The sequence below is a fragment of the Enoplosus armatus genome, chromosome 21, assembly GCF_043641665.1.
Source record: "Enoplosus armatus isolate fEnoArm2 chromosome 21, fEnoArm2.hap1, whole genome shotgun sequence".
NCBI classification, from domain to species: Eukaryota; Metazoa; Chordata; class Actinopteri; order Centrarchiformes; family Enoplosidae; genus Enoplosus; species Enoplosus armatus.
In genome coordinates this window covers 4,505,758-4,533,392 of record NC_092200.1, presented here as the reverse complement: position 1 = coordinate 4,533,392, position 27,635 = coordinate 4,505,758, and the positions used below count along the sequence as shown (strand labels likewise).

Here is a 27,635-nt window from a genome sequence, read left to right as displayed (position 1 = left end):
TTAAAATATCATGTTTTTTTAGCTCACCCAAATTACAAGTGAGGCTATATTTAGGCACAGAGGTGCTTGGAGCTAAATGCTTACGTGAGAGTGCTCACAGTGACTAACATCCTGATGTTTAGCAGGTATGTTTACCATCTTAGTTAACAGTTTTAGCATGCTAACATATGCTAACTAGCAGTAAACACATAGTACAGCTGAGGTTGATGGGAGTGTCATTAGTTTTGCAGATATTTTATCATAAACTAAATTATTATAATCCCGAGAGGACAATGAACGGGTGTTCCCATCTTATTTTCCAGTGTCTCTTGTGTCTTACCCTCCCTTGTGTTTCAGTACTCCCTTGTTTGTCTCTCTCTGTCTGTCTGTGTGGGCGTGGTTGTCTACTCTGGCTCCAGGTTTTATCTGCAACACCTGGCTTCAGTCAGCTCATCATCTCCCTCAGCTCACACACCTGCCATCCATTAGTCCATCACCTCGTGTGTATTTCAACCATTCATTACCTGATCGTCATCGCAAGCGTTTGTATCCTGTTACTCACCGTTTTTTCCTTGTGCTTCAGGATGACTACTTCCGTCGGTCTGCCTGGCTGCCTGCCAGCCAAACCTGCCGCCTCTCCTCTGCCTCTCCCCATCCGGTCACTCTCATCCTCACCCCGCTCTGTCCCAAGTCACGCTCCATACATCGATCCTTCATCTCCACCTTTCAACCGTTGCAATAAATCCCATTCTTTATACCAGGCTCTCTGTGATCGTGTCCTGCACTTGGGTCCCACTCTCTGATCGTGACATACACCCAAATTCAGTAATTAATAGAACAGATTTGGACACATTCACTCAAAACTACAAATTTGAAACAGCATGGTGGTGCTGAATGAAAATTTACAGGGTCAGCAAAGTCATTAGGGTTCATCCTCTGGGGAACATGAGTAGTTGTTTCAGTCTGGGCCAAAACAGTGGACTCACCAACCGACTGGCCAACATACCATCTATAAAGCCTTGCCTCTAGCACGGCTATAAAATCAATGTCTTCCCCATGAAGCACAGAACAATGTAATTTGGGTGAACCTACTCTTTAATCCCTAGTTGAAGAGTTTCATTATTTGTTATGGGTTAATAACATTTTCTCACCCTGAATGAACCGTTTATCAAAGCTTGTTGGACCATCATCATCAGGCCAAACAGCAGAGCTCTGTTTCTTAAAGGTTTGTACACACCTGTTGTGTCAATTATAATCCCATTGCTTTAAAGCTCCACCCTGAAACTTAGTCGTTAGAAATCGAAAGCAATCAAGTCAAGTGACATCATTTACCAACCCAACAAGTTTATTTCATCATACCAAAGGAACAAGGAAAGTAACAAGGAAAGATGTCAGAGATTTTGCTTTGCTGCTCTGGAGAGGACAGTTTAGATTGTAATGAAACCTGTTTTAGGGAAAAGATTTCCAGACACTGGAATGTTATTGGAGGAAATAAAAAAGTGAATGCATCAGTTACAGCGAGCCTCGTGCTCGTCTCTCCCACAGTTTTAAATAGTCAGTGTCAACTATATCAGCTTGGAAAGAACCTCCATTATCTGTGTGATTTCTTTAGATTTTATTTGGAGAGTTTTCTTCTGTGTTTGTGTGTATGGTTGTAGTTATTCCAAGTTAGCGACGGAGAACCAGGTTGAAACTCCTCAATGAGCAACAAGACTTCCAACAGAAAAGAAAGACCCAATACTTTATGCCATTCAAGGAAACTTTTTTTTTGCAAATTGTAACAAAAAATAGCACAGAAATAATTAGGAAAAAACTAATAAAGATAGTTTATAGAAATGTAAACCATGGTAACTGGTATTAATTTATATTTTGCAGTTAAACGAGATACACATAACTCAAACTACAAGCTTATTTGCTCTCTTGCAGGCAGTCCGATGCAAAGATCAATGCCACTCTTGTATCTGTCAGGTACGTAAGGCTAGCTAGCAACCTCTTAGCTTAGCATAAAGAGCATAAGCTGGGAAACAGCTAGCCTGGCTCTGTCCAAAGTTAGCTCACTAATTTAATCCGTAAACAAACGTGTAAAAATTAATGTGGACTATTTTTTGGCCGCCGCTTTTACACTTCGGTACGTGAATGAGCTTATTTACCAAAATGTCAAGCTATTAATTTAAGGTCAAACAAACAAACGCACATATATTTCTTGTCTATAGAGCATTTGCACAGACTTTTTTTTTTTTTTATATATTATTAAATCTGCATCATTTACATCAACTTAAAGTTTTCCTCTTTTCTTATTTCATTGACACATTTGGGACCTTTTGCTGCATATTATCACCATTAACACTCTGCAGCTGGAAGAAATATGTATTACATCATCACCATGCAGATCATTATAAAAACAATGAGAGCCATCTTATTAAAATCATGCCGCTCTACAGTGTTATTACAGGTCAAAAACACCATGTGGTGCCTTGAATATGTTTCTTTATCTTAAGACACTCAAGACATGTAATTATTGAAAGGTGAATACTTTTATGATCTATTGTGTTTAACTTTATGTCTTTATTACAATGCTTTTCTGTGTCCCCACACCTGTAGTAATTAGGTTTGTACGTCAAACGTTAATAGTAATTGCAGCTGTTGATTGAAGTTTGATTGTGATAGTACCAGTGTTCACCTGAATGACGACAGCAGAAATACTTACAGGTATACTGCATGTTAGGTACAGGTACAAATAAACAGATGAGCTTAAATAAACAATCAGGACAGAGTCAGGACTGTGGTCACAATGGAGTGAGCTTACTGTGTTGAGACATGGGTTCTGTCAGCTAAAAAGTTGATCATTTTGAATAGATTTTGGTTAAAATTCGTGTAAGATCTGGTGTATAAAGACAGCATTTTGTGGCATAAAATATCCTGAGGTTCTGCTATAGGCCTAATTAAATTCTATATACAGAATACCTTTTTCAATGAGCCCTTTTATATGATCATATTTATAATTATAATTGCTGTGTTCCTGTAGGTTTCCAGTTTACAAACAATTGAGGATGTGCTCCCAGCTGGGGGGTAGAACACAGATAGTTTTTATATGGACATTTTTTTGTTTTTAAAAACTTTTTTTTACTGCTCGCCTCATGGTGATAGACATCTGTTGGCTCTAGCTAGCTAACGAGACACATTAAATTACAGTGAGAAATGGCTAGCAGGAATAATGCTAACCGAGACTACACGGAGTTAGCTCTACAGTTGGTGATAAATTAACTGTGAGTGTGTATCAACGAGTAGCACCGTAATGTAACGTTAGCATTTAAAAAAAGCACTGTTAGCATAATGTGAACTGTACAGCAGCACAAGTTGTTTTATAATATCCAAACGTTTTATCTTCATTTTGGTCTTTCAAGTGCTGTGTAGCTACACCCTTAGGGGGGTAGTTACATTATGTGTTCAAGTAAAGCTGTTTTAACAACAAAGACAAATTATTCCCTGTGCTACCGTAAAAGAGAATTGAAAGCTGAATGCATTTTCATTTATTTTACACATTGAGCTGATGTCTTTTTCCAGAGCAACTCTATACCTTTTGCAACAAATACGGTTGTTGACAGATATTTTGAGAGTCTATTTCACGGAGACTCTTAAGTTCAGTAACAGAAGGCAAGTATTAATAGTGACAGAGACTGGCTGCCTACGGTTTGTGGTCAGGATGTTCAGGTTTTGGCAGGTCGGCGTCTGGGGTTTCTCACTCCTTTTCTGTTGCTGCTGGATAGAAACACAAAATGGTTGAGTCTGCATAACTTCGCAGTGACAGGATGAGTTCTTTTTTATAGCCGCACATTATACAATTCATGATTTGTGTGTGTATCAGGTTGAGATTAGAAACAATAGACAGTGAAAATATGTTTTGTTTTTGTAAGCTTGTTTACATTTTAAAATGTCTTCTGCACAGGTAACACTGTGGCTAGGCTATTCTAATGTTTTCTAACTAATATTTACTTTCCTGTAGCTAGGAAACCCCTTTGTTTAAAGAGAAATGCCACTCAAATTTGAGTTTTTGCATTTTATTTAACCTACGCCAGGCTTTAATCAGCTAAGCCCTGCGCCCGTTAGTTACTGTTGCTATTCCATTCAAGCTTTCTGTTCACGTATGGCACAAATTCAGTTTGCAATGATAACTGTGGCTCATTTACCTTATTTATTTTTCAAACAACTGGTCCTTGATTTTAGACAGAGACAGACAAAAGCAATCTTCTTACTTCTGGCCGGTAACCATCAAGTTTGCCAGCTGAAAACACAACTGCTTGCTAGCTAGCTACAGCTGCTATCTAGCTAATTATGGAACGTTAGCTTAATGATTCGGTTGAGTGTGCTGTCTTTGTGTCTTGAATCCAGCCTGCTCGGTTTTCCCCTGTCACCAACTCTCCTGTCGTTTCAGACCCAGCCACTCCCTCCTGGCCTCCTATAACTCCTTTCCCGCCAGTTTTTCCACCTGACCTGCTCCACCCACTTGCTTACCTGCTTCCCATTCCCTCTGATTACCTCGATTACCTCAGTAGCACATGACTTCCACTAGTTCTTTGCCAGATTGTCTTTTGCATCGAGCTAAGCGTTCTTGTTTCCTGTTACTTGATCCTACCTGCCTGATTTCCCAGACTTTAATTCCTCACCTGGTTAAGTTTTCCTTCTTTGTCTGCCTGTTTTTTGGATGAAAGATATTGGACTTTTCTCTTACCTAACTGTCTTTGAGTCGTGCTCGTGGGTTTTTGCCTATTCTGTGCCAACCGCAATTACACTTTGGCTGAATTTTTTTAATGTCACTAGACTACTGTATATAAAATGAGAACATTTACGTGGCGTCTGTTAATGTGCACTAGTGGATACATACATGAGGTCATACTAAAAGACTGAGGCTAAAGCTGCATGTCCCAGGCAAAAACTTGGCATCCTCCTTCAAGACGTTGAAGACTTAAGTAAAGACAAAGCATTGTTGTCTCGTATTGTAAGGTGGAGCTCGTTAGCTCATATTTTAAATGTGATGACTAACCGATGTGTTTGTCAAATGTAAAGCCATCTCGGGTAACATTGGCAGGGATTGCCGGAGTGTTAACAAAATCCACAAAGAGCAGGACAGAGCTGCTAATGTTCTGCTAACCTCTGATAGCATAAAGAACCAGCTATCGCACAATGGGGAAAATACTAAGCAGTGGATGTGTTCGTCGTGAACTGGGATTTTAATTTTTTTTTTTATGAAACTTGTAACCACAAACTAATCTTGCTAGTAAGTTTATGATGTTGGCCTTGGGAGTACGTAGGTAGTAAGCTAGTTAGCCGGACATGCTAACAACTGCAGCCTACGTTGGAGCTGCTAAACACACATATTTTATTACACTTGTGTTTTTGGTTTTGGAAAGCCTGAAAAAATGCACCACCCTCCGACCTATTAGAGTAATGCTCTTACTCAGCTCCAGGCACACAGCTTAGAAATTCAAAGCGCGACAGGCCTGCAGTGCTTAGTGTGCCCAGCTGTGTGTGTGTGTGTGTGTGTCAATGTGTATGTTACCACAAAATTGCAAGAAGGTTTCGCATCTTGTGAGGTGTCGGGTCCACACACACTTGGCGACGTTTCCACTTTAGTACACTTGAAGAGAAACAACAACAAGATAATTGTATTGGCGGGAAAGAAGGATGTAAGATTAGGAAGGAAGAACAATGAATAATTGGGAAAAAAATGAAATCAAAACTCTTTTGGAAGAAAGTCAACCTCAGCACCTGACATCATATATCATTTTGGAAACCAAGTCTGATTATTGTTGGAAAGTCTGATAAAAGACTGGTGACAGGAAACATAATGAGGGGGGAAAAAACATTAAGGACGGCCAAGTTCAAGGAGTCATACTGTATATCACGTACACAAAGAGACCCACAGAAAAAAAGAGGACAAAGCAGGAAACGTAACCTTACACTGCGTTAATGCTGCACCCTTCTGTGATGCCCTGCCGTCGGCACTGCACCGTCCCTCCTTTCTTTACGATGGAGTTCACAGCACGGACTTTGGAGAAAGCTGCGCAACAACCATGATGCGCTGCACAAACACGCACACACCGGCACAACAGTCATCTGATATTCAAATGAAAGTGTCTTTTGGCAGGCAACTTCCAAATCTTCAGATAACATCATGAAGGCTATTGACTCAGACAGCTTTTGTGGAGTATAGTTCGCCACAGTTGTGGGATAAAATACTAATAAGTTGGGACAATTTGACGTCCCAGGAGAGATGCTGTGTTTTTCACCACTTGGGGCAGAATAGCAAGTTGTAAACACAGCACTGACATATCATCTCATAAAGCGGATTTGGCTAACGTGTTAGCATATTGATACACCCAGCAGACATAGTGCACCATTAGCCTTCATATAAATATCAGGCTCTTTAGCTGATAAATGCTCCACTACGTTCAACAGCTAGTTGCTAACTTTGTCTACCTGCTGTTAGGTGTAGGGTTGTAGGTTTTTTGTTGATTCTGGCGAGAGAACCAACACAATGAGCTGAGGAGTGTTGTGATAATCCTGTGTCTTTGTCGCTATGAACAACTACTTTCACATTACATGTAGTCATTTGATCCATGTGAAAATATTGCTTAGTGCAGCTTTAAACGAATCTGCTCATCCAGTCAAGAGTAGAAAGGATTCATGATGAAGAAGATAGCTGACAATCATCTATTTTACAGCCCTCTTAAAATGACATCCCAAACAGATGGTTGAAAATTTTAGATCTTCAAAATGCTGCATGTGTTGATTTGTTAATTTCCAGTGATCAACAACTCTACTAACCCTCCTGCAGATACATCATAGTCATTTTGAATGTTTTACTCCGTATATGTGCAAGACAACAAAAATTGCTCAAATTTAGCATGCAGTTTGGCAAGACATTCACTCCACCATAAAGGCAGCAAGTAAGATGAGATAAATCAGGGTAAGAATATGTACTTTACCGTGCAGTAACATACTTATGGGCCATACTCGTGTAATGTAATTCATGTAATACTGCAATCAAAAAAATACTATTCTGCAAACAATGACTTACCTGCTGCCTGAACAATGACGGCCAGCCAAAGAAGAGCCAGCGTAAGAATAGAAAGCAGCCTCATTTCACCAGAGACGAGCTGCTGATTATGCAGGAGTACAAGAATGGGTGTGAAAGTGAAGCGGCAGCTGGGTATTGTTCGGGATACCCACGGGATTCACTGCTGGGAAAAAATATCTCTGAGGGAGGGCTTATTTTTTTGTGCGACTGCGTATTCTGTTACCTTACGCAACAGGTGCTTTCTACAAATTTGACAGCATTTTATCTCTTTCTTGCCATTAACTGTGAGCTGACTTTAATTCTCTGTCGGCTGAGAAAACAGTAAGATCAAAGTCCATTTTTCAAGCCTTGGCAGCCGAAGTGATTTATTGATAAGCAACCTTGAAACTTAGAGATTAAAGCTCCTACGTCAGAGCTTTTCTTTATCTGTGATCAACTGTAGCGGAAGTGTCTCTCTGATGCTATCTTGTACTGAAAAGTGACTTCATTGGTTTATAGTAATTAGTTTTTTATTGCGACAATGTTTAACAAGCAAGTTAAACCCGAGGTGTTGCGTCATGTTACACTTGTTGTTGTTACACTCTTTGTAAATCATGAGTTTGAAATCACTGTTCCAAGGCGAGAGTTTATTGAGGTTTAAAGCAGCAATAGCTGATTGTTTTGGCCAGTTGTCATGTGGCAGAACAAGCTGTACACGTCACATCATTGACCAACTATCTCTTCCTGAGGTTGTATTAGCAAAAATAGCTTCTTTTATAAAGCAGTCACAAAACATAAATTTAGACTCATGTTTATGTGATATGACAAAAGGCCAATAATCAGCCGCCTTTTAGTTCTTCACACATTCTTCAGAACAATATCAGGCTCTTTAGCCGCTAAATGCTCCACTACGTTCACCGGCTAGTCGCTAACTTTGTCTGTCAGGTAGCGTACGTCGGTTTATCTACTTTGCTGCTGCTGCTGCTACAAACAAAGTTGATGAGAGTTGAATTTGTGGATCACAAAACCACAATAATTAGCTAAAAGAGCTTAGAGAGCTCCAAACAACTTTTCCGGGTCTTCTCATCGTCACGACATGTTAATATAAGAATATTGATTAGTGCAGCTTTAATGGGTCACTTTACTTTTTCTGCAGGTAAATTAAGCATATTTTTATTTTGATGTCTTACGTGTAATGTGATCTACAGTACAGGAGCAGCAGCACAATGTCAAACCCATTGTGCGACTTCCTCTCCTGATATGATTACGAGGGACATTATACAAAGAAAAGATAAGGTTACTGCCACTGTTGAGTGAAAACCTGGAGCCTGCAAAGAGGGATCTGGTCTGGAATTAGTAAAAATTGATTAGATAGTTTTAATAAAGTTGTTAACTTCCTCAACCCTCTGAAGTGCATGTAAACCTCAAAATGACATACTCATTAAAAACTTGGACCCATGAGGTTAACTGAGGCCATGTTTTGCACCTGCTGCACCACAACTCTGGATTCTCTGTTATGGCAACAAGGAAATAGCAGCGCTCACCTCAGCATTGTAAACGCTTACATTCCTGGACAGTCCCACTGATAATGTGTTACTAATTTAAGCACCCCGTGCTATTTTTAGCTCCTCACGGCTGTGTAAAAATAGATTTCAAGAGTTCAGATCACGTCACGATGTTCTCAGGAAGTTTGCACATATTTTTGTTTTTTTATTGCCCCTGATTGGGTGTGCAGCAGGAATGAAAGATGGCATCCATGAATCTTCCAGGTTGATGGAAATAAAAAGAACTGTCCTTGATATAACTGTGAAATTATATGGAAAATACAGAGAGTTTGGTGCGCACAAAGCTTTAACTAGGCCTACTAAAAAGAGTAGAAGCACTGTAAATCTTACCCCCCACATGTGGTTATTTAATAAACATGATAGTTATATAATACTTGTGGACCATGGTTGGATACTTCATCAACCACACTTGACATATACAGTATGCACATTGTGTGCATGAGCATGCATGTGTGCAAGATAAAGGAAGAGCTCTCAACTTCTTGATAAACAAGATGTAAAGAATGATTTAAGGCAACATACCAGTCGTGGTACAGTATATGAAAGTGGAGGTGGAGTGACGAAATGCTTTCATGTGCCAAATACAAACTATAGTCACAAAGCACAAGTCCGCAACCACTTCACACGAATCCCTAAATAGTGCTGCAAAAACAGAGTGACTGGCTGGTGAGAGAGCCGAGGCCTCTGTTTGTCTTTCCATCCCTATCTGAGCAACGTGCTCCTGAGATAAACTTCCTCACTTTTTAAACAATCTTATCACTTCGCGTATCATTCACACATGTAATGGTAGTCATTGATTTGTCATGACACATTCCAGTAGAGTCATCACTGTTAAGAGTCACGTAGATGTTATCATTACCCTCATATCCCCCATTTGTGTCTTACACTATATTCACATTGCTATTTATTAAAGAGAAAGAAATGTACTCCCGCTAGAAGAGCTTAACATTCACATCAACACACTTATGCAATACGTTTTGTTAGGTAAGTTGTAAGGTTAGCAATATGCTCAACATTGAATGCATCGTGTTCAAATCCTTGCGAGGGAATACAAAGTTTTAAAGCTGCATTCATTGACATATTGGCCATTAGAGGGGAAAAAACACACAGACAAGCTGTTTGTGTGCTAACACGTAGTTATCAAAGTCCAATATTTACTGTCTTTGACGCTCTGTTGCTTATTCACACATCCAGCAGACACGGGGCAACATTAGAAACCCCTGGCCTGCTCCCTGACTTGGGTAGCTTTAAACAGTTAACTTTCTGACACACTTCCCAGGTCTGTCATCCAGCAGATGTACCTTACTCTATTTCCTGGTTCACTTTCACTGTCTTACCAATCGCACACACCATTACACAATCACGCCTGCCTAACACGGGAAAACCCCAGCGATGCCTACTTAAGGAATGAGCGAAGTCCAGCCTGTCACACTTTCACCTTCAGGCGCTTTACACTACTACTGCAGCCTCTCACACAGAGACAAACACTGACTATAGAACCATGGGAATTAGCAAAGTGTGCATCGTCGCAGCCCTGTGCTCATTCGTCTTCCTCGCCACCTTCATCGGCAGCACACAGTCAGGTGAGTCCTTCAGCTGCTACTGTTTATACATGTCATGGATTTCTACACTGAAGGGTTTCTGTCATCTCTGTCAAATCTAGATTAGGATTTAGGAAAGGATAAAGAAGGGGACAGTTCTATATTGTCTTCTGCTTTATATTGTAATACATGAAGTATCTGAAAATCTTAAAGCTTAACAAACTGACCATATAATTAAGATTTTAGGGGTTAAACAAGTAGGAAAATAAACTTTTAGGGTTAAAAATGCTAAATATTTTGTTTTAATGTTGTGTTTGTATGAAAATGAAAAGGTTGTTCATATTGTATTTTTGTTTACAATTTGTTTGCAGCGAGCTGCTGCCTGAGGTACACCAAGCATCCATTGCCATGCAAACGGCTGCTGGGCTACAGCATCCAGAACATCAACACTTCCTGCGACATCGACGCCGTTATGTGAGTTAATGGTTCAGTGTCTCATGTCAGGGTCAATTGATTGACTGAAAATGTAGCACGTGAATAAAAATTGAAAAGAGTGTTATTGTGCAAAGGCAGTTGAAGACTTACAACTTACCCACAGATATACCTAAAATATACAAATGTGGCAGTGTGTTCAAGTAATTAAAGTTTAGGTGCCTGAAGAGTTGATAGCTGTCAGCTTTCAACAGGCTATAACACAGGAGAGTGGGATTTTATATCTTTTTATATAAATGAATAATCATTGACAACAAAGATAAAGTGTGTTTAAGATATTCAGTGTTAGAATTTGGACAGAAATGCGCTTTGACTGAAGTGAAAGCAAACAAATCCTGATTCTTAGAGGTCACACATTAGAAAACAGGTACTAGATAAGACCTGAGTGTGTTAGCTTGCGTATCTAAATTGCACAACGCTCCCTTGTTCCCACCGGGAGCAGTTGAAGTGTGACCGAAAATCAGTCATAAAGTGATGCAGACACTGGGGTTAATATACAAGCTGACATAGTGGAATGAGACCAAAGGGAGGGAAACTGTCTCATGAGTGTAATTAAGTGCATTCATGTGTCTCGTGTGTGATCATTTCCTCATTGTTTCCTGGATCCCACAGCTTCCACGTTCCAGGGAAGTTTGTGTGTGCAAACCCTGCAGCCAAGTGGACAAAGAGACGGATGGACTGCTTGGAGTGAGTACACACATGCTTCCCTTTGGAGTGTTTAATGTTGTTTATCCTGTACACTGTATTCATTTGGTACCCAATTCAAACTGTGCCTCCATTTTTCTTTGTAGTGAAAGGAGGAGGACGAACGCTGAGATCCTCAAAGAGGAAACCCGAGGCAACGCCACATCAGCTTAAACTCTAGACAACATAATACATGCATTCCTGCACCCAAGAAACCCAATTTGCCAGTGAAAACTTAAATGTTTTCAGATTACTGTAACAAGGACTATCATGTGAACTTTGTCACATTTTCTTCTTATATATGTTCTGTTTTATAAACAGGGAAGTGTAGTATTCTTAGTACACAGTAAACCGTAAGCTGAAGCTACTGTGAATCAACAAAGTCAAAAAAGAACACATTGTTTTTGGAAGATATTGCACATTTTTTTTGTAAATTTTGTGCTGATGTTCACTGTTGATTGTTATTGATATTGTCAAAGATTTTTATCAAAACAGAGATATTTAAGAGTACATGTGTCAGTCAATATGGGTTTCACTACATTCACCATGTCCACACAGGTCATTTCATACCTTCAATACAACTTTTTCAGCTATGACATTTAAAAAACATACTTATGGTGATGGACTGTTCGGGGAGCAGCGTAATCCCCAAGATATATGACCTACATATAAGATGTACTGAAGTATATCACCCTAATATGGTCCTCAACATGTATGTGTCAAGTTGAAATCAATAAAGACATTGTTGGGGGAAAAAAAGATATACCTGAAATTAATACTTCAGTGTTTAATTGTATCTACATAGAACAAATAATATGAAAAGAAGAAAAAAACATTTGGTCACAAAATTACACATCAGGTCACATTATGTACATATCAAATTTCAACTCTACGGTGATAAGTCAGAATTTCAATCAAGAATATGCAATATAATAGTAACATTACTAAGAGGATAAAATTAGTGGTCCATATTTGATATTGAGCCTTTGTCACAATGTTTTTACCCAAAAGAAGAGACTGTTGTGTGGCTGATGATGAACAATGGAATAGAAATGCAATAAAAATCATTTTAACATTTTAACCCCCTTACTGTACAGTTTTTCTCCTTTTTTAAATATTCAAACCCAAGACTGCCATGTGTTTTTATCAAAAATATCAACGGATGTAGTATCTTTGGAAACTTAAAGAGGTTGTTTCTGAGCCCGAAGCTTCACAAACTGCAAAGGCAATGAAACAAATGATGTAATGTTATGTAATGGAAAACCTTCCTGCAACCTGTCTATCAGAGTGAAATGAAACTGTACACATGTCAAACTGTGGCAGGTTAAACGACTGTTGGTGTCACTTTACAGCTGAATGAAAGTGATTTATGACTTTTATCAAACCCAAGGTGTTTTAATTGTCTTGAACAGAGTCAGCAAATGTGTTTTTGATGGGACGATGACATTGTTCTTGTTTTTTGTCGTTTCACTCGTACTAAGTCATAACTCGGTCTTTCAGTTTGGTCGTATGGAGACTGTTGTGGCTCCTGATCTTCCATTTAAATGGCAGCAACCTCCTTCAGATATACTTTTGGCAATATTGTGTTAAAACAAACAAATTCCAAAAAGACGCCAACGAACTTCCCTGGCTGTCACGTTCAGTCCACCACAGAGAGGAGCAACCTCTCCTCACCATGATCCTCTCTGGTCTTCAGAGCCTGGCGGAGTTTCTCCCAGAACAGCTCGGTGTGCTCCCCGGCTTGCGGCCATCTCAGGTAGGTCCTCCTCTTCAGCAGCTTCCTCATGCGGTAGTAAGGAGACAGCTGGGTGGTGGGAATGTCCTCCAGGAAGACCAGGATCAGCACGTCCTTCTGCTCATCGAACAGACGGAAGCTAGACCGTAGAAAAAAGAAAGATGGATGAGGAAGAGGACCATCATAATGTCCATGGCGTGAGATTTCTCTTTAACGCAGTAACTCCATTATTTTCATTATCCATTCATCTAACTACTATTTTTTTATTCAACTAAATGTTTTGTCTGTTAAATGTCAGGAAATTGTAAAAAACAAATTCCTATATCCCAATGTGACGTATTCAAATTGCTTGTGTTCTCTGATCAACAGTCTGGAAAGCTGCAACTATCGGTTGTTTGCGATTTTGCTTAATAAATAACCTGAACATGAACTGGCTTCATACAGAGTCAGTGAGGCGTTTAAAGTCAGCTGACACGTTACCTGGCCACCTGGATCTCTCTGGAGCACCACTCACTCTCCAGGTATCTGCGACTGATCACACAGATGGTCTTCCTGCTTCCATAGATGGCGTCTGTGATGTTGTCTATGATTGGTCTACCTGAGGAAGAGAAAAAGGAAAAGGGTCAGTCAACGAAATCGTAATCTGTCTTCCTCTGGTGGTGCAGCACAGGAAGTACTATGGTGACACCTTCTGGGGGATAAATGAAAATACAAAACACTTGTTACAGCTCATGCACATATAGCAATTGATTGTTTGCTGTCTTGTGTATGAAACCTTTTATATAAATATCACCTTCTGTTTTTACTGCCAGCGGACTCAAGAGTCCACAATGAACTGCAGATATTTGAATTTAGGAGTATTATAGTCATAATACACGACAAGCTACTTATCTGTTATGTTATCCTGATAATTAGTTGTGGGTCTGTGTATCATTGAAGGAATGATAGTTTTGTAATATGTTGAATTTCGTGCATATGGCACTCAATCCATCTTTATTAGGCCAACACCTACAATCTGTTCTGTATTACAGCTCTCTACAAATAAATTGCCTATAGTTTGATACATGTAAAAAAAAGAAAAAGAGCAGCACTTTTGGCTTAACAGCTACCTTAAATGTACATTTCTCAAAATAAAGAGGGAAGGATGCCTGTTTTTGTGTTTGGAGGACACCGAGAGCACAATTTATTTGTTTTGCTACTTTGGATGACAAATGCCATGTCACGCCACTTCAGTGCCATCACCATCATCAAGCTTCATTCAAGACCCCAATCTGAGTAACTGTCGAATGCGCTGAACATGCTTAGCATCGATAATAGAAAGTGTGTAATTTGCAGCTTCATAGATAAACAAGACTCGGGTTGCGGTCGAATCGTCTTTTTAGCTTAGCAAGGTTCCTAGCTGAATGAAATGACCTGGAAGTATCAAAGTGGCAGCCATGAGAAGAGCTGGTCGGATTCTCTAAATGCTAAGGAAATGTGCTTCAGTGCTTCCGATCTAATCTCCTTTAGCGCAGGGTACACTGGACCATCCTTTATGAAAGCAACCACGGCAGACCTATGTCAATAACATCTGCCGTTGCATAATTACGTAGACTCGGATTCTCTTTGTCTTTTCCAGAGTTCTTATGAATTCTCCTTCATATCTTTCCTTGACCTCATGACGTTTTCCTTCGAGGTCAAGGAAAGGTGTTCAGGAAAAAGACAAAGGACTTCATTTTTTGGCTATTTGACCACAACCTAAGCGTCTGCAGTCATGCTAGTGGCTGTGAGGCTAAACTTGAGCTAAATGCTAAGGTCAGCATGCTAACATACTGATGTTTACCATGTTCACCAAACCACGAATGTCAACCTCATGGTGGCGCTAGAGGAAAAGTCAGGAAGTTATTAGGATGTCCATGGATATCCGTAATATCAGATGGATCACCATGAAATGGCGACTGCCTGACTGACATCCTAAAAGCAATGCCACTAGCATAGCATAGCTACAAATATCTAACAACTTCAGTGAACTACATTTTGAATTCAAACTTGCTCATTAAAGCTCAGCTGGTGCTTTGTTTAATGCCAGGTGTAAAGTCTTACCTGGCTCGAAGTCTCGATGGTGCAGACACAATCTCCAGCCCTGCTCTCCTTCCAGTTTTGGCACCAGCTCTCTGATGACCCACTGCTCATCATCAGTGTTGTAGGAGATAAAGGCATCATACTGATTAGGAGCTAGCTTGTTTCTATGCTTACTGTCAAACAGCAAAGCCAAGAAGAAGTAGTAGGCGTAGGCCAGCTGCCACCTCAGGAAATGGTAAGTGAAGGACACCACCATAAACAGGAGGGTTGTACATGTGGTCGAGATAAAGCAGATAAAGTCAATGTCAACTGAGCAGGAGCCGATGTTGAGGTCCAACAGTTTCATACCTTTCAGGCCTGGAGGATAGTTGCACACAAAGTTATAGGCGTCAAAAACTTGAGTTTGGTTGTTGTTTTCTGCCCACTGGAGGAACCAGGCGTTATCGCAGTCACAAGTGAAACTATTGCCTTGAAGATCCAGATACTTGAGAACTGGTACAGACGTTATTACGTCTTCACTGATAATTGAATATTCATTCTTTCTCGCCTGCAGGAACTCCAGCTTAGTAAGGTTGGCATCTATTAAGAAATCTAGAGAGTGAAGACTTGTTCTGGATATGTAGAGGCTTTTTAGGCCTCGAATTGGGGAAAACAAATCTGGGGAGAGATCCATAAGGTCATTTGAGCTAATGTCAAGTGTTTGCAGATGAGGCGTGTAATTAAACATGTCTTTGTGCAAGGATAAAATTTGAATGTTCCTGGTTCTGAAAACCAAAAGATTTGTCAAACCTTGCAGGAAGTTGAGAGGCAGCTGGGACTTCAGCCTACGGTGTTGTCCAGCAATAGCCAATGTATTCAGAAGGGACAGCTTAGAAAATGGTGGCTCACGCAAAGCTGAGCTGTCATCATATTTAATGTGATTTTCGCTCAAATCTAATCTTCTTAAATTTATCATATCATTGAAGCTACATTTTTGTATTTCTTTTTGTGTAATGTCATTCGATCGCAGCTGAATATCGGTAAGACTCGTCAATCCAATAAAAGACCCGTTTTCAAGTGTCTTTATTTGATTTTCATGCAATGACAAGTTCTGGAGGGACTTCAAACCCTCGAATTCCCCACGTTTAATGGTGGTGAGTTTATTTCCATTCAAGTGCAGTTGTGTAAGATTTGGCAAGTGTTTTTTGAAAGTCCTGTTAAGTTTGAAGATGCGGTTGCTCTGTAGCTTCAAAACTTCTAATCGTATTAAATCCTCGAAAACACACTCGTTTAGAACTGGGATTGAATTCAGATAAAGGCTGAGGCGTTTGAGTTTTGTCAGATTGGCGAAATCGTGACATCCAAGTGAGCTGATGTTATTACTGCTGAGATCCAGCTTTTCAAGATTTGGTAGATTCCTTGTGGCAGCTGGAACAGATGGAAGTCTGTTATGACTCAGACTCAAGATCCTTAAACCTAGAAGAGGTCTGAAGGCCCCGTCTTGGATATTTTGTATTTTATTCTTTGTTAAATCTAGCTCTGTTACGTTAATACACAACTGAAACAAATCTGAGCGGACATAACTGAGTTTGTTACTTCGGAGTTGGAGTGTGGACAGTGTTGGGATGGTGCAGGAAATGTTGATTAGCTTTGTAAGTCTCTGTTTTATTGCATTCATCCTCAGAGAAGTCAGAGAGGAGTTGACAGTCTCTAGTAATGTTTGAATGTCACCAATAGCCATTTGAAGGTTGCTGATATCAAGAGTAGAAACTCGACTAAGAAAAGTCTTGTTATGCACGTCCCATTTCATCTCTTGCTTTATAGGAGAGTAGCCTATGTATAATCGGGTGAGATTTGGAAAAACATCTGCAATGATACTAAAGGCTGCAATGGGATTTTGAGTCAAATCAAGGGAAGTAAGTGCTAGCGAGCTGTTTGTCAGTTCCCACGAATTAAAAGTCTTTAAATTGTTGCTTTCGATTGACAGATCTTGTAGATTTGGCATGTGTTGTATTATAGAATGAACTTTTGTTATGTTGTGCAGTTTGTTGCCAGAGATGTCCAACAACGTCAAGCTCGTCAAGGACTTAAAAGAGGTGGATGCCACCGCTCTGATGCGATTTTTGTTAACTCTCAATTCTGTAAGGTTTCTCAAACCATCAAAAAAATAATCTCCGAGTATAACAAGTTTGTTATTGTTTAGATTTAACTTCTCGAGGGAAATCAGATCGGCAAAGGCACCTGTATCTATCTGTGAAATGCTGTTGCGTTTTAGGTCCAACTCTGTCAAAAGTGAGAAATTTTTAAAATCTGATGCTTGTATTTTTGTAATGCTGTTTGCAGACAAGTCGAAGCCCTTCACTGTTGAGGGAATATCTCGAGGAACAGCTCTGAGTTTACTCTTGGCACATATGGCGGTGTTGTCACTGATTCGGCAAGTCTTCAGTGAAAATCCCGTGACTGGAACAACAAAACTGCTGATATTCAGCAAGAGGAAAATAATAATTAATTTGAAGCATTTTGATCCTCCTTTTGGCGTTGTTTTGTCCTCTTTCACTCCAGGACCCATTTTTAAATCTTCATCCAACCAACAAGGATGTGCAGTTGCTCAACATATAGTCCACCTGGTGAACAACACTGCACAAGGTAATCCTGAAGACCAAATAAAACAAACAAATAAAGACCATCAACAACAGTAACAAACAACAAATACTCAAAATTAGAACTAGAACTGGAATTAGAGGATGGTCAGCTCAGACAGTTTAATCTTCTTAAAAATGGTCAAGACTAAAAATAAGCCACTGATTAAGAGTTATGAACATGTGACAAATAACGGTTTCTGATACTCACTGTGTCACACAAAGAGGAGATGACTAATCACGGACGTCGTATCCACAGAATCATGTAGTTTGATTATCTTGCTTTGTAATGTTTCAGGATGCTGAATTCACCATCATCCAGCTTCTACTTCTGCTCTAAATCATTTGTGTTACAGTGTGCTGTTGTGTTTACATGCATTAATACATGTCGGAGAAAAATCCACCTCAAGGTCTTTTGTCCTGTTAGTTCCCTTTATGCAAATTAGTATTCTATCCTCTGTTCCCTCTTCTACTTCTTTTTTTGTGTCATACAGGGAGTTGTGGCTTTAATCACTTCCTCTCAAAAGTCTACGAGTGATTGGTGTTTGTGTTGGAAGAGAGTCCGCCAAGACTTCTCTCTGCTAGTAAATGCCGTATCTTATAGAAATTAAGGACCGTTTACTGCTAACATTCATTAAAACGACATGAGGTACAGATGTGATGCATTAGTAAACAGGTGAGGAGGGAGAATTGAGTAATTACATTGATGGTAATTAGTTTCTGTGTGATGTTCAAGGTGGTTTCAAAGCAGACTTATTTCAGACATAAAAGATGTTGTGTAGTGTAGAATATAATATATATATAAAAATGCTCATTTATATTATTTGGCATAAATAAGGATTATTGTAAATGAGGATTACAAGATGTTTGTGTAAGTATTTTTACTTTTGCTTAGTTAATATGGAATACTTTTTACACATCTAGTAGGCATAAACATTAAAAACAACATTAACATTCATTTGAAGTTGTGTTTCAGACCTAACAAAGCCCAATATTCATTCTCTTTTTAGCTTGTTTTTTGGTTTGCAACATTTCCTGAGGGAAATATTTATTCTCTTTAGCTGCTAAATATGCCGCTATGGTCACCAGCTAGTTGCTAACTTTGTCTGTCTGTCGCTTAGCGCTGTACAGGTGGCTTACAATGGGTTAATCACAGCTTTTTGCTGAAGAAAGCAGTTACACCGAACCAAAACAGTAATGCTCCAAAACATTGGGCTGAAAGACGCTAACATGCTATGTAGCTCTGGTGATAATTATCTGGGGTTTTGTCACCAATTTCAATTATAAAATAAATTGTGATTAGAGCAGCTTTAAGTGTAGGATTTGAATACTTTGACCGCTGCTTCTAGGAAAGGAAGTGGCAACTCAAAGTGTAAAAATAACACTGCCTTCATGTCACTTTCTCTTTTTGGCTTTACAAAGAAGCTTTTTGAACTTTGATGCTTATTAAATAAGTCAGTTATTTTATATTTAAACAGTATGAGCAGGAAAAAAAAAAAGGTTTAAAAGCCAGAAATCTCAGCACTCAGCAGCTCAGCGTGTCTCTGCTGACTCATCGGTATTACTTTAAAATGTAGATATACAGTCATGGCCAGTTGGTGCAATAGCTAAAAAAAAAGAAAAGGAAAGTCCCATTTAATGTAATATATGCAGTATTTCAAAATAACAGTGGTGTCATTGCAGGGGTATTTTGCTTCTCTGTATGGCTGGTTGATGTCACACAACAGTAACTCATTGCCTTCAGAGAAAACTTTCACTTTGTCAATGTTTGGGAAACATACGCTATTGCACAATCAGCGAAATGTTTTAGGTTTAAGCTGACATCTGGTGGAAATAAGTAAACAAAAGAGCTGCTGGCCTTTAGACGTCTTCTTAAACACTACTAATCACACACACTTGATTTTGATCTTCCATCACAGTTTCATCACCCATCAACTGTGCATTAGTTGTTCTTTTTGCTATGGGTATTATTCATATCTATAATAATGTTTAATAGTATCTATAAATCGTGTACTACTCTTACACGTGTTGTGATGAGTGGTCATTTTGTGTGCACAGAATAAGACAAGCCAGCAAGAAAGTCTATTGTCACCTCAGAGTGGGAAAATAATGTTTCATGAATGTTAAAATATTCTCTAATCCCCTTTTTCACTTCCTCACGTACAGTTTATTAATCATTACTTTGTGTGTCTCATTGTTGTCCAGCCATGAACATTCCTGTAAACCCCCCCACAGAAAAGGACTATTTCTCTTGAAACACAAAAAGACACTGACTCAAAGGTGAAGTGTGCCTCGCTTGAACTCCAGTCCAACCATTTTGTGAGGTTTAGTAGTGAATTCTTTAATTTGATTAGTTTGCAACTTTCAAACATGAGGAAAAAGTCAAACTTATTGCTGCTCAAACTGCTTCAGACAGTGTTAAAATCATTTAAGATGTCGAGCTAAACAGCCTCAAAAAAAGTTCCCAACACAGAGTCAGAAAAGAAGAACAGAGATCATGAGGTGAAAGTAATGAAAAAGGATTTAGCATTTAGAGAAGGAAGTAGGAATTGCTGTCACTACTTCACAAGTCCAGTTTAGATCAGTGAGGATATAATGTTTGGTTGGTGATGAATTTTTGATTTCTGCATTTAGTTCAGTCTGTTCTATATGCTAAGCTAAAGCTAACTGCTAAGCAGCTGCTGGTTAGCTTCATATTTAACTGACAGATATGAGTGGTACCAATTTTCTCTTCTAACTCTCAGCAACCACTGTACTGTTTCTGGTCCCAGTCCACAAATAGTTCAGCACATGACCCTCTGAAAAGAAAAAAAAAGTTGTTTATATACTTCAGGTTTTGTATGAATTAAACAAATGAGATATAACAAGTTAATCACTGAGTTTTAGAGGTGCTGGTAGGTGGATTTTGTTACCTTTGGACAGAGCCAGGCTAGCTGTTTCCCCCTGCTTCCAGTCTTTGTGCTAAGCTAAGCTAACTGGTTTTATACTCACAAACGTGAGAGCAGTCTTCTCATCTAACTCCTGGATGGAAGTGAATAAGCGTACTTCCAAAATGTTGAACAATTGTAAGTAGGTATGGTTGCTGCATCACCAACCCTAATCCTAATCCTAGATTATCCCCAAGACTAAGCACTCAATCTTGGTGTAATTACGGAGCTTAACTTTAATGGCCACATTAAAACAATGACAAAGTTTTCATACTCATCTAACAAGAGTCTACAACCATGCTAGCCGCTCTGTGAGGCTGTACTCATAGCCACAGCAGTGCTTTGAGCTAAATGCTAACTTTAGCATGCTAACATGCTTACAGTGACAATGCTAACATGCCGAAGTTCAGCATGATGCATGATAGATAAAACATCAGGGGATCACCAAATTAATTATGATTTAACCTCTGGGCACCATGAATATCTGTACCAAATTTTATGCCAATCTATCACATAGTTATTGAGACATTTCACTGAAAAAAACAACCTCATGGTGGCACTAGAGGAAAAGTCAGTTTCACTTTCGACCTCCTGGGACCAGCCAATCAAAACAAAGTAAGGATCAGAAGATGACATTAAATTTTAAAAACTAGTCAAGGCTTTTATTTCCAGCAGATCCCAAAAAAGACAAAATAAACTGAACACATGCCACCAATTCTCAGGTCTCTCATAGAGTAGAGTTTAAAGTGCTGTGTGCTGTCTCTCACCATGTCACCAGCAGAGGTCTCAGTTGTGAAGGAAACTACGACCACCGCGGCTCTGTTCACTGGGAAACAGCCTCTGTACTGTATCTGCATGCATCCACCTTCAGAGGAGATGACGCTGCAATGAATCAAATCAGAAGAAACCAGATCCGATTTTATCTTCAGCCTTCGTTGTTACTGAACTCTGTGTGTGTGTGTGTGTGTGTGTGTGAGTTCTTCTTTAACACACACACTATACACAACCCGCACATACTAATGAAGTACAGGCAATGAATCTTTAATGATTTGATTAAATTGAATAATGTTCTAATCATACTTTCATTATATGATCACACTGAGTCAAATTAGTACAATGTGTTATCTTAACATCCCACTGGTAAACATTAATATGTATAAGAATTCATTAGTAAGAGCTTTATTCACTAATACAGGAAGCATTACAGCGTAGTACTGCTACTTATAGACGCAAAGAAAGAGGAAACAACATGTTCGTTTGAGGGAGGATCCTCATAAATTCCCCTTATGAGTTGACAGAGAAGTGACTTTGTAGATGCTAGAAATAAGATTACACTGAAGATGGAAACATTATGCGGCAGAAAGAAAAGATCTCAAAGGGTTGATTCAAGCAAATTACAAAAACAATATTTTCTGACTCACCTCCTGCAGTATCGATCTGAAAGTACCATGCAGGTAGTATTACTGGCATTCAATACAATGACACAGTTTCTGGAAAAGTACATGTTAGATTTTCTCAGTTTTGTGAGCAGCACAAACGAAATCCCATTCATCTCTATTAGTATTAAGGTGGAGGCAAAAAACTCACAGGCAGTGCTGGACTGTAAGTACATTTACTCAGATCCTTAAGTACAAATTTGAGGCACTTGTACTTGAGTATTTTCTTCTTCACTACATTTCAGAGGGAAGTATTGTACTTTTTCTCCACTACAATTATTTGACAGCTTTAGTTACATATTACTTTACAAATGAACACAAAATATATGAAATGGGTAGATCTGAAACGATTAGTCGATTAATTGATTGAGAGAAAATTAATTGGCAACTATTTTGAAACATTTCATGGTTCCAGCTTCTCGGATATGAAGAAATGTTGCTTTTCTTTTTTATTTATAATTTTAATAATTCATTTAATCAAGGTACAGCATGAAAGGTGGATTTTACACGATGACTGTCTGATGCGGTAACCACTTTATATATATTGTAATTTTAAAGCCGTAATAATTGATCTATTTTATGACCTGAATCTGCAGCTCCCCTCTGCTTTACAGAGCTTCATAACACATTTCAGCTGTCCGGCCAACAACTTTACTGTTCTGGTTCACTCTCACTGCTCTCACAGTGTTTTCAGCAGCTGTTTTCAGTGAAAGAGCTCTAAAAAAGCCCACTGTACACTTCCTGCTCAGCACCAAACAGCAGACAGACACAGTTAGAGGCTATAGCTGGTGAACATAATGGAGCACTTCGCAGCTAAAAGCAGAGCTAAAAGAGAGTGAATACTGGACTTACACTCCACCAGGAAGCCAAATGAATGATAACGTTTCTCTGTAACTGCTGGATGTGTAAATAAATAATTAAGTATAACGAGTTCATCATGTCAACTTCAAAGGCGATAACATGTCTAGCCCAAAAAACTCAGTTATTGCAGGTTTAAGTATCCAACAGTATATTAAATAGTTAAGTAGCTCCATCTTAACCAGCTACAATATTAAAATAGTGTTTATGAATAATGTTAATGAATTATTAATAATCCAGTAACATAACATAACACTCTGAAAAGGGGCTATTATACACTTTACTGCTTAAAGTACACTATGTGGCCAAATTTCTGTGCACTTTTAATTTGGGGCTGTTTTTCATGGCCCCTACAATTAAAAAAATATCTTGCTAAAGCACACAGTTTTCATCAGGTGGACACAAACAAATTAATCCAAATTAATGATAATGTTGCTTTGTAACTGCTGGATGTGTAAATAAGCAACTGTTTGCTAACACAACACAACTTGTTTCCGCTGCCCCCAAGTGGCCAAAAACATAAAAACATTTTAAAAAACATCAGTTAATCATCTAAATGAGTTGCTGAAATGAACCAATTGAGGGTGTCATTGGAAGAGACAGACAGAGAGAGAGAAATGGTTTGACGGTACAGAGAAAAGATCTTTGGATGGATTCATTAAGTTTCCTCACACAGCAGCTGAAGCAGCAAGTGTGTAGATACCCCCCCCCCCCCCACACACACACACACACGCACACACATAAACACACGCACACACACACACGCACACACACACACACACACACACACACACACATAAACACACGCCCTGATTAAACATTTTCTGAGAATACCCCCCCCCCCCCCCCCCATCATATCTGCGTGATTCTGTCGCTCCAGAGGGAAATACACTGATATGTGCGCGGGGAGCCACCCACGGGGCGCGTGCACCGTTTAATCATAGCCTATCTGGAGAGAGAGAGACAGAGAGAGAGAGAGAGAGAGAGAGAGAGAGAGAGATGCTGCCGGGTGTTGAGCCCGGTGTGACTTATCTATCCTACTCTGCTGCTGTCGGTAACGGACCGGCTGCGCACACACCTACACACACTCCTCTCTATCTCCCTCTGTCACACACACACACACACACACACACCGGGAGCGCGGGACCGGACTGGCGCACTGGGAAGAAGGGAGGGAAGGAAGGAGAAAGAGACACATGTCAGACCGGATCGAGCAGGGGAATGTACCGGATTCCGCTGCACACACGCCCGGGCTGTCCCGCACTGAGGGCTGCGCAGCGTTAACGGGACGCGACACTGGGCTGAGCCGGGGGCGGGAGGACCGGACCGGGATAGTGTGAGAAGGAGTCACCTGGCTGCGGAGGGAGGGGAGGGGAGGGAGGGTCGGAGGGGGAGCTGCGCCCGGCTGACAGAGCTTTGTTTTGGGTTGACAACACCGCTTGCGCGCAACGGAGAGTCAGCGCAAAGTTTCCTCGATGGCGCTGGTGATGGAGCCGGTGAGCAAATGGAGCACGAGCCAGGTGGTGGACTGGATGAAAGGTAGGCAACGGAAACACACGCACACATGATCAATTTATAGTCGGAAATCTCACACATTACACACACACACACACTCTGAGTGATCGTGACTGATGAACGTTAATGCAGAGGAGACAGAGGCTGGCAAGATGTTATGTTGCGTGGGAGGTGTGTGTGTGTGTGTGTGTGTGTGTGTCCATGCATCATCCTGGCACCTGATGATCAGTGGGAGATGATGTAATGTGTGAGTGACAGGAGGAAAACCAGCCAAAACTTCTGTTGAGAGCAGGGGCGGGTTTAGAAACTTTTGAAGGGGGGGGGCAGACTCAAAGAAGGGGGGCACAGATGTAAAGCCTGGGTTCCTGACAGTAAGGAACTGCACTTTATTAATAGTAACATGATTTATTTGGTGTAATAAATGAATGCCAAATAAACAATTTAACAATATATAAAATAATACAATTAATAAATAGATGCTATTCCAAATATCCTACAGCCAGGGACAGAATATGAGACAAAAGGCCCCCCACCCCTCCTACAAGAAACCCAGAATGAACGAGACACTATCCGATTTTGCGTCCTTTTGTGGTCGTTTTGTGTCTCTTTGTGGTCGTTTTATGTCTCTTTGTGGTCGTTTTGTGTCTCTTTGTAGTTGTTCTGTGTCTCTTTATGGTCATTTTGCGTCATGTGGTTGTTTTGCATCTTTTGCTTCTCTTTGTCGTCATTTTGCATCTCTTAATAGTCATTTTGCTTCATTTTGTGGTTGTTTTGTGTCTCTCTGTAGTCGCTCTGCGTCATGTGGTTGTTTTGGGCCTCTTAGTAGTCGTTTTGCGTCTCTTTGTGGTCATTATGTGTCATGTCATGTGTACTTGTTTGATTGACATTCCAATAAGAAATGTTAACAGATACGAACAAGCCAACCAGAGTCCAGGGAGGCCTGAGCCACCCCTCTGGCTGAGATGAGACCCTTTTACCAAGCGAGGACTAACAAAGCAGGATTAAGCTCAATTTACTCGTCCTTTTAGGCTGACAATAGTCTTAAAGATGTCAATTCATGTCATCTTAAGTGCTGTCAAACTGAGATTGGGGAATGAGGAGCAACAGAACAGCAACAAACAAAAAAAACCACCAATTAAAAACACAACATAACCTAAATGAGTATTCATCCAAAAATGTAATTGAGTTTTGTTTACAAGGGGGCTTGTGATACCTTGCAATGATCAAACTAGAGATTAGGATCATGCATAATTCAAGAGCCCGGCTGATTAGGTCTGTACCTACGGGCCTTTGTGAACATCGTAAAACTCTTTTATACATTAAAAAGAAATGGCTATTGCTGATACATTGTGCTCTCCAGCTTCCACACTGCCGTTTGGCAGTGCATTTTTGTTATGTGGATAATGGGCCAATGTAGTTACTCAACATGCAGTGCCAGTATCACCCAGGCCTCCCCAAAACCACCTGCCAAAAGGAGACCTGCCACAGTAATGTCCATTCATCAGATTTATTATCTAGCCTAATTTAGTTTAAATGAACAGCCAAGTTTAAGCTGTGATGCCAATACTGTAGTACAAGTACAAGTTCCATTGAAAAGGTAATATACTGTATGTGGATTATGTGAAGGTCATGCAGAACTTTCTAAAGGGGTTCATCCAGTTTGTAATACTTCTTGATTTTAGTGGCAGTCAATAGTGCCGTCATATCCTGAATTTTCCCTCCCGTTCCCGGCTGTTGGTGTGTTTTGAAACTCAACACAGTTCACAGATGAGTTTTAAGGAAATTTATGGGATCTGGGGGCGTTATTGGGTGCTAAAACAAAATTGAATCATTAAAGTTATGCTCCACCCAAAATCTCTATTTTTAGTATCTAACACTAATTCCCTACAAGCCAAAAATGTGTTTTGTAGTTTTTGGAGGACTGATGTATTTCCTAATAACTACTGAAGCTGATAGTTATCAAAGAATTTCATAGAAATGCTCTTTATTGACACAGATTTGGCAGTACTTCATTAAAATGATATATCCATGACAGTATGATATGATACTGAAAAATATGATATTAGTAATTGCACTAATGCAGTTTGTCTGGTTGTTTAGACCTCATATCAGCTGTTGCGCTCTCCCCTTCAAGGCATTTCTGGTCCTCCACATGCTCAGCTGGATGCCGGAGATGATGAAATACTTTAGTTCCTGTTACTGTCATCTTACATTTCTCATATCATTTGTTGTACATTTGACCTTTTATAATGTCTATGTACTACAAAAGTGCACGTTAGAGTCGGCAACAACATTGCTTTTGCTTTCAGCCATGCTTGTTCTTGCTGTCATGACCACGTAAAAATTAATATCATGAAAATTATACAAAATTACACAACTAATTCCTCACAAATTCCTTCTTTCTGTTAGTAATTTCTGTGACGTTTTGAGCTAATTATTATCTAATTTAGCACTAAATTGTAATTTACAATAAGTATTAAAATAGTATAAAAATAGAAAATCCCATAAAAACTGCCACTACTCTCATGATATATATCTCAAAACTAATTAACAACTTGGATTTTGTACATGGAGTAGGATATTTAACAAGTTTCACAAGTTTCAGCAAATTCTAACTTCTTGTTTTGGGGGTAGAAACCTTTTAAAGTTTGAAATTTTGAATTTTAATTATTGCGCATCCCATAAGGCCGGGCAGTGTAATGTTGTCTTCTCTCAGAAGTTGATATGAAACCTTTTTGACCTTTAACAGCGCCCCCATCAGGTCAGTCAGTGACATTTTCCACTCACTGTAACATTAAGATGCATCATCGCTCCACATTTCAACCTCATCTCAACACAATCCAATCCAACACGATCCAAAGTCCCTCGCTCGGCATAAACTGGGAAAAATGACAAATAACAACTAATATTAGCAGTAGTTATTATTCATCATGTCTGTTTAATGCATAAAAAGCAGGTCAGGGAATCTATTGACTCACACGCTTCAATAAAATGCGAATGGAAATCGTGATAAAGACTTATTTACATGATATGCTCAGTTTCTCAGAGCCTCATTGGATGGGTTATCGGTTGGTCATGTGCATATGGCATGTGTTTATGTGTGGCCCTATATATGTGTGTGTGTGTGTGTGTGTGCAGTCAGTGTGTGGGTGGATGGTGAGTTGTTC

The 27,635-nt window shown here is 39.6% G+C and overlaps 3 protein-coding genes across 3 annotated transcripts in view; 2 read left to right on the top strand and 1 right to left on the bottom strand.

Moving 5' to 3' along the window:
* The first annotated feature begins 10,058 nt into the window (after window positions 1-10,058).
* ccl20b (chemokine (C-C motif) ligand 20b) lies at window positions 10,059-12,386 on the top strand. The gene is made up of 4 exons (XM_070928330.1): window positions 10,059-10,184; window positions 10,514-10,616; window positions 11,247-11,321; window positions 11,426-12,386. Exons 1-4 carry the CDS (start codon window positions 10,103-10,105, stop codon window positions 11,490-11,492), a joined length of 327 nt encoding a protein of 108 aa, XP_070784431.1. The 5' UTR covers window positions 10,059-10,102; the 3' UTR covers window positions 11,493-12,386.
* Window positions 12,387-12,957: 571 nt separating this feature from the next.
* LOC139304126 (toll-like receptor 13) lies at window positions 12,958-17,662 on the bottom strand. The gene is made up of 3 exons (XM_070927974.1): window positions 15,136-17,662; window positions 13,534-13,651; window positions 12,958-13,192 (listed from the first exon to the last, which is right to left on the bottom strand). The coding sequence occupies exons 1-3, from the start codon at window positions 17,660-17,662 to the stop codon at window positions 12,958-12,960; spliced, it is 2,880 nt and encodes a 959-aa protein (XP_070784075.1).
* Window positions 17,663-24,428: 6,766 nt separating this feature from the next.
* cnksr2a (connector enhancer of kinase suppressor of Ras 2a) overlaps window positions 24,429-27,635 on the top strand; it is a 41,055-nt gene continuing 37,848 nt past the window's right edge. The window contains exon 1 of the mRNA XM_070927975.1: window positions 24,429-24,492. Within this exon, the coding sequence (XP_070784076.1) occupies window positions 24,429-24,492 (64 nt within the window). The remainder of the gene's footprint in view (window positions 24,493-27,635) is intronic.